At 36.4% G+C, this 8,209-nt stretch overlaps 1 protein-coding gene across 1 annotated transcript; it reads left to right on the forward strand.

Moving 5' to 3' along the window:
- Nucleotides 1-1,154: 1,154 nt before the first annotated feature.
- On the forward strand, nt 1,155-7,965 carry LOC137391629 (pre-rRNA-processing protein TSR2 homolog). The gene is made up of 5 exons (XM_068078146.1): nt 1,155-1,283; nt 2,070-2,160; nt 2,633-2,724; nt 6,677-6,817; nt 7,415-7,965. Exons 1-5 carry the CDS (start codon nt 1,218-1,220, stop codon nt 7,610-7,612), a joined length of 588 nt encoding a protein of 195 aa, XP_067934247.1. The 5' UTR covers nt 1,155-1,217; the 3' UTR covers nt 7,613-7,965.
- The last annotated feature ends 244 nt before the right edge of the window (nt 7,966-8,209 follow it).

Here is an 8,209-nt window from a genome sequence, read left to right on the forward strand (position 1 = left end):
TCAAATAAAGGGTGGCAGTGTATTTTTCGACTTGCTTGTCAAAATTAAAAAAAAAACTTAACCATTTTACAGGCGTAGCGATGCTAATGTCGCCTATATTTTGCACTTTTCTTCGGGTGCATCAACATTAATGCCATCGTATTAATGGCCTCCACATTGTTGTTAAACCGTTTTTCAATTACGTTAAAGTATCAGATCGAGTTAAACAAAGAATTACGTTGATCATAAAATATTAGTGTGGTAGTGTTATTAATTATTTCGGCAGTATTGCTTTCAAGGTTTTAAAAAAAACTGTAAAGCTTTGGATTTAGAAAACGGATATAGCTGTTTTTTCAAGTTTTAAAGAAGTTTTTAACGTTTTAAAGAAGTTTTTAATGTTTTAAAATTAGAACACTGCATAATGATGGCTGCTGTTAGGTTTTATATTGTTCCTGAAACGTGTTCTCATTGTTGATCAAAAATTTTTTAAGTTTTCAGGTAAGGCTGTAAACCTCATGATGGATGAATCTGAAAACAATGGATATGATTTAGACCTTAGTGACTTCGAATCGGAGTGTAGTTCTGATGATTGTAATGATGTAATCTGTAATTGTAATCTCATGTATACCGTCACTAAAATGATGGCAACTACTACAGCAATAACGAAAAAATTAATTGTTGTAACCGAGTCATTATTAGTACTATTTTGTGGATACTTTTCCACTGATCACTTTCTATTATGGATTTGTAAAGATCAACGAATGTCAAAGTGGCGGTCAAATAGAGGTGGCGTTCAATTAAAGGGTGGCGCTGTGCTCGACCCTTCTTCTATAGTGACGTTCTATTAAAGGTGGCGTTCAAATGGAGGCTTTACAATAACTGATAATTGTATATACAGGTATATTGTAATAAGTATATATATTGTTATTGTATACGCTTTCCTAACAACTCTCATGACTGCTAAAGCTGTTCCATGAAACTTTCAAGTGTTAGTCTTAAATCTTTAGTTGTCAGAGGACTCTCAGCCTTTAATCCCTTTCCTTTTTCTTAGTTTAACCCAACAATTGAATTACTGCCAAATTCTATAAAATCTGTTTCTGTTTATACTGGCTATCTAATATGACACTGTTTTATCTGTAACAGTAGCAGTTGTAACCGTGTACTTTATGCACTTTTTGCAGTAGTATTCATGTGAAAGACTCCGATTATGATCTACATCGTATTGTAGCAGACTCTACATGTCAGCCTTTTCTCTATTTTACAAGAGCATTGAAGCTGTGCTACACAACTGGACTGCATTGCAGGTAGGCCTTGAGATAGTCTCGATAAATAATGGCCCCCGCATAGCCTTGGATACCTCGTTTGTAATGCCCGATCTCTGGCAATTAGGATCTTCCTCTGAATAAGGTTGGCAGTACGCAGAATCAACGTACACCGAAAAATTTAGCTCAAAAGATTCATTCCTATCTATTATGTGTAACATAGTTACATATTTTGCCTCTTTACAATGTACGAACTCAATGTCAATAGAACTTTGCTAAAAATATGTGAGTAATAGAAGTGATGATCACACAAGAGCACTCAAGCCTCCACATACAAATGTATGTGGAAACATACATTTGCATACATGCTAACAAATGTATGTTAAATGTTTTGACATACAACATACAATTTTAGTAAATACTTGTTTTGACATTTGAAGTACATGCAATTGCAGCCATACAACATTTAAAAGTTCTGGTTTAAAAACCTGGTAGAAATTACAAATGAAATGTAAAAAGAATAAAAATTACATTAATTTAATTATAATTAGTCTAAGAGTAAGTTTCTATTATTCACTCTGCTGAGGAACGTAAGCATTTCTGAATCTGCCTTTCACTTTATGTGAAATAGCAATGCTCTATTTGTATAATGTGTTCACATGTGCTCCTATACTACTACAAGTCAGCCAGCTTGTAGCGTTGCAACTCGTGATCACATTTTTGAACTAGCATTGATGCCTTGTCTAGTTTACCTTCTATGGTCTGGGCCAATATTCCCACGAAACAATCTTGATATATCCTACTGAAATTGGTATTCTTGTCTCCTAGCTTGCTGTGGCTCACTCATCAGGTGGTGCGCAGTCAAGGGAGAAAGCTGAGTGGTTGGTCGGTGCAACAGAGCAATGGCTCACTGAAAACAGTAAGTCGAATCTCAACTATATCTCCTTATGTTTATTGGATTGTATACTAGCCCTTTCAGAATGAGCAACAGTAACATCTAAATAAAGAGCACATAACTTCCTATAGTGGTAGAGTGCTGCCAAGAACCTTTTGTAGCTAGTAGATGAGTTGGTCAGGGTTTCTGCTTAATGCATTTCCTTGTTACTCATCAGTGATGTTATCTTGTTTCAGAGCTTGTAAAACGTAATTGTCTTTTATTGTGAGATGTAGGAAGTAGTGGTGCTTATAGCCTTGATCACTTTTCAGCATTTTCCTGTTTTTACATTTTAGTCCCAACAGTTGTAGTGTGTAAGTAGATATTTTTTTATGAAAAAGTTTGCCTTAGTTGTTAAGTTAAAGGCTGTAAGCTCTGTGTGGAAAGCTTGGTTACTCCAAACTAGTCCTAGTCCAGTTTTTATAGACTGCAGACTTTATAATTACTGTTATTTCAGATGATGTGGATTCTCTTGAGCTGGAGGAATTCTTGGAAGACGTCATGTCTTCGGAGTTTAACGCTATTGTTGACGATGGCAGTCTAGCAGAGGTTTGACCCAGTTGCCATTCTATGTAGAATTTTGGCCTCTGAGTGGTTTTTAAGACCTGGTTTAAAGAATGCTCTCAATTTTAACTAAGACGCCTGCTTATGTTCATGTATTTACCGTAAAACCTCTAATTGAACGCCATCTTTATTCAATCGCCACCTCTATTTGGCCGACACTATGAACGAAGGGTTGAAAAATAGAGCGCCACCCTCTATTTGAACACCAAATTGACAATCTTTGATCTTTATGGATCCATAATATTAAGGGATCAGTAGAAAAGTTTCCACAAAATCGTATTAATAATTAATTGTTTACATCAATAACAATCAATTCTCTCATTGTCACGCTCCAAAGCTTTTAATTGGTTTTTCGTTAAAACTTTGAAAGCAACACCATAGAAGTAATTAATACATGTCTCAGGCTAATAGTAGTTCATTGTTTAACGCTGGTTTAGTACTTAGAAGTGTTTGTACAGACGGTTCTCAACCTACGAACGAGTTACGTTCCGAACGATTGTTGGAAGGTGAATTTGTTCGTAAGTTGCTTCAGTGCTATATTTTGTATTATAATTTATGTTTAAGGCCTATATAAGTATATCGAAGGTTTATATAAGTATGTTTAAGGCTTGTATAAGTAACCTGTATTGGTTTGTACTGAAAAAAATATTTAATAAAATGGAGATAATACTTTGGTGGACGCCGGGCCATGACACTGCATTTCTTATTTATTGTATGTCTTGTCCTTTTTATTATATTGTTGTTTTAATCGTTATGCTATCACTTATCGTTGTTGTCTTATTTTTTGTATGTGTTGTCCGTTTATTATATCGTTTTTTCACTCGTTATGCTATTGTTATATGTATCTGATATACCGTCATAACACTATCACTTATCGTCACTTATATTGTTGTCATACCAACGCGCTAGCGGTCCTATTTATTCACCTTGTTAGCCGGTGTTCTTGCCGTTAGCCGGAACGGTTGTTATTATTTTATATAAATGAGTGCGCTCATTTAGTTGAGCAGAGCAGATAGCCGTACGCGCCTCGGCTAGTGAAATTTCCTTCGCTAATTAACAGCTGAATAAAATTACACGCACTCTCTTCTCTTTATTTAGTAGTATAGATCGTGCCAAGTAAAGGCCGGCAAATCCCTTTACAATACGTATGTAAAGTTCAAACAAATAACTCGAAAGTTATTCGAGTTACGAACAACGGTACATACGTTCGTATGTACCATTGTTCGTAACTCGAATGTTCATAAGTAGGGAACTGTCTGTATATAAAAACGGTGTACATTTGTGATGGTACAAAGGTTACATTTAGCGAGCAAAACTTTTATGCGTTGCATTTTTGCGAAATGCAAGGAGTAAAAGTTTTGCTCTGCCAAAAAATTGTTTGGATGCTAATATCGACTAGTTATGCAGTGCATAAGAGGAGTTGAGGCCAAAAGACATTGTGGAAGGTATTGGACAACCAGAAGATGTTTGTTCTATCGAAAGCAAAAATCAGAACGCAGCTATCCGAGCAAACGATTCAAACATTTTTGTTTTAAAAACGTTAATTTTTGTTTTTGCACGTAATATAAGTATGGTTTGTTTATGTCACTTGTTCATGAATATACAGTGAAACTCGGATAACTCGCCCTCGGATAACTCGAAAACACGATTAACTCAACGTATTTGTTTGGTCCGTTCCCACGCAATGATAAATGGCTTTAGATAACTCGACCGAAACTCCGTTAACTCGAACAGGTTTTTGCCAAACGGCTACCGAGACGGTTGTTACAATCGCTTTAGAATATCACTTTATTCCAAGCCATAGAGATAAACATCGACTTCTAGAAGTTCTTAGGCCTCGTTATTACTAACATCGGCAAAATATTTTCATTAACGACTTTTCTTGAGGTTTGCAAAAATCAAGTTTTACCAAACATCCGCTTAGCGATAACCCTCCGAAAGCAAGAAAAGCGAGGTAAAATTCGAATAAATTTAAAGTAAAATCGGCAAAATTGATAATGGGTTTTTAATAGTAAAGCAGTTTTGTAATAACTGATGTACTACAAAATTTATCTTGGTTAAAACGCTCAGTAGAAAAATACGTATGTATTTTTTCTGAGCGTTTTAACCGCGATCAAATTTTGCCAATTTTAATCTGAGAACGTCCTGGCAGTCACATCACCTAAAACAACAAACAAATCTCAAGTGATAGAAAAATATCTATATTTTCTGATTAAAAATATTTAAAACTTCACACGAGAGACCCTTTAACTTGCAACAAGCAATCTATGCTTTTGATTTATATATAGTTTGTATATGTACATGTATCTACTGATAAATACGTGCACTTATGGCTGTCCTGATAACTTGAACGCTCTAATAACTCGAACACTTTTGCTCGGTCCCGTGAAGTTTGAGTTATCCGAGTTTCACTGTATATATACAATGTACAGTCAAACATGGATAACTCGAACTTCGAAGAAAATAACTCAAACTGGACCCAGCGAAAGCGTTCAAGTTATCAGAGCGTTCAAGTTATCAGAGCACTGTCACAAGTCCATTTATTTATTTATTTATTAGTAGATACATGTACATATACAAACTATAATATAAGTCAAACGCATAAATGGCTTGTTTCAAATAAATGCTTGTAATGTAAAGTTTAAAACGTTTTTATCAAAAAGTATAGAGATTTTTCTATCACTTGGGATAGGTTTGTTGTTTGAGGTGATGTTATTGCCAGGACGTTTTTAGATTAAAATTGGCAAAACTTGATCGTTGCTGAAATGCTCAGAAAAAAAGACATCTTCTTATGAGCGTTTTAACCAAGATCAATTTTGCCGATTTTCCTTGAAGTTTGTGCGAAGGCTACCTCACTTTTCCTCGCTTCCGAAGGGTCATCGCTAAGCGGATGTTTGGTTAAAATCAAATTTCACCAAACCTTTAGAAAAGTCGTTGACAAAAATATTTTGCCGATGGTGGTAATAACGACGCCTATGAATTATGAAAAGTTGAGGTTTACCTCTACGGCTTTAAATAAAGTGATTTTCTAAAGCGATAACAACCGTTTTGGTAGCCGTTGAGCAAAATACTGTTCGAGTTAACAGAGTTGAGGTCGAGTTATCTAAAGCAATTTATCATTACGTGGGAACGGACCAAAGAAACCGTTCGAGTTAACCATGTGTTCGAGCTATCCGAGGGCGAGTTATCCATGTTTGACTGTATATATATTTGTAGCATTTGATTGATTATCATTGTATAACTTATAAATTTGCAAATTTATAGTAAATTATTTAATAGCATCCTTGCGGTTATCTTAACACGACTTACAATGGATCGACGCTAATAACTCCTCTTCTATTGCACATAAAAAAGCTAGTTTTGGCTGCAAGCTGTAGCAAACATATCAATGAGCGCAATTTTACAATGTTGAACATTATTAAATACAGATATGAAATAAAAATATGCCTTCAAATTTAAAATTAAATAAAAATTGAAAGCTAACAAATTGCAAGGCGCAGGCTATAATATCGCAGATTAATTGCAAGCAATAGATAACAACTGGTAGAAATATTTCTCGGGTTCCCAATGCATATTTTTTGATGCATATTTTATTTAGAGAGCTTTGACAAGTTAGAGGTAAGTTAGTATATTTACTGCATCCGCAAGGTTTAATATCGCTCCACCGGAAAAAGGGCAAAATATTGGCAACATTCGCTTCAGCCATAAAAAAGTTAAATTCATCTTTCGAAAATTCTGACGAGCCATTTGAAAAATACACTGCCAGCCTCTATTTGAACGCCACCTCCGAGAAGGTGGCGTTTCGGGAACGGTTGAAAAATAGACCGCCATGGAGTTCAATTAGAGGTTTTACGGTATATGAATCATTCATTACCTGTCTGGGCTTGGCGGGTTCCCTTGTTTACCTGTCTGAGCATGGCGAATTCCCTTGTTGCAGGTTGCTTCCAAGATCTGCCAATTCTGTGGCTGGTTCAAGAATAGTCAGTTGGAAAAACTGAATGCTGCTGTTGACAAACTTCCCAAAGGATCGGTATTGACCTCTTCACAACCCGGAGAGGGCGACAGCGATGATGATCTGGTTAGTCCTTGAGCCTTGTAGAGAATCCTTTCATTGCTAGCCCTATTCCTCAACCAGTTTTTCATTTATGTTGTAGTGCTCATTTTTCTGTGCACTGAGGCATTCTGTTGTTGACCTAAAATTTAATCAGAGATCAAATTCGCTGTGCAATTCGTCGGAGCAAATTTAGTTGATATTTGGCGTCCTACCTTGATAAACTGTAACACTAGTTAAATATAAACTTTTCAGTATTCAGTATTGGCTGTCAAGGGTCGTGGAGTACTCTTTGTTTGGCATCCAAAAGTGCTTAGGACTCTTCAACCAAAATTTCTTGTCGTACTTCTGATAAGAAGTTGTTTTTGTGCTAAAAAATTGTTTCAAAATTTGCTGTTGCTTTGTTTCAGCTATTTTTCTTTTTGGTCCCCACATCGAAACTTCACCTTTTGACCCTCCACTACCACCATTATTAAGGATGGCTAATTATCAATGAAGTCACTGAATGTTTTCAGCTGCTGCGATAACTTCAGTCTGGGATCTATTATTTAGGGTTATCTGCTCTTTCCCATATTAGTTTGCCAAAAAGTTTGTTCCTGTTTGAGAAGAAACATTGTATTGTAGAGCATGGATGACAGCAATATGATGAACCACATGAATGCCCTTGAGCTCAGCAAAGACACCGAGAAGCCTGCCCACTCAGCTGACTCTAACTCATCCAATCTGGAGGAGAACGGTGTCGCTAAGGTAGATGCTGAACAGATGGAGGAAGATGATGGGTGGACAACTGTGACAAAGGGGAAGAAGAAGCGTGGTGGCTAGGTTGGCGGAACTGTGTGATGGTACAGAAAAGCAGTTCGAGGGGCAAAAAGTCACGAAGGAGGCGGGCGTTCAAATATTAGTCTTTGCTAATGTCTATTTTTATCCTTCAATTATTTCAAGCCTACACGGCCATAAGATATCTTTGTTTGCTGATATTAATATTTTTTGAAGGCAACTCGCCTATCAGTTACGCATCTCTGTTGCAGTTATCACTGTTCAAGGTGCTAATAAAAGTGCTTGTTTTACAATAATAAACCTGAGAATATTCTAGTTGTATGAGCAATTCATTCGTCGATCATAATTTTAATTGTACTGTAAATGTTTATACGCATTGCCCGTATGTTTCTCAATAAGATACCTGTGGCACTTGGTACGAAGCAGCTGCATGACTCATATCAATAAGATACATGTGGCACTTGGTACGGAGCAGCTGCATGACTCATATCTATAAGATACATGCGGCACTTGGTACAGAGCAGCTGCATGGCTCATATCAATAAGATACCTGTGGTACTTGGTACGGAGCAGCTGCATGGCTCATATCAATAAGATACCTGTGGCACTTGGTACAGAACAGCTGCATGGCTCATATCAATA

The sequence above is a fragment of the Watersipora subatra genome, chromosome 3 (assembly GCF_963576615.1).
Source record: "Watersipora subatra chromosome 3, tzWatSuba1.1, whole genome shotgun sequence".
Classification (NCBI taxonomy): domain Eukaryota; kingdom Metazoa; phylum Bryozoa; class Gymnolaemata; order Cheilostomatida; family Watersiporidae; genus Watersipora; species Watersipora subatra.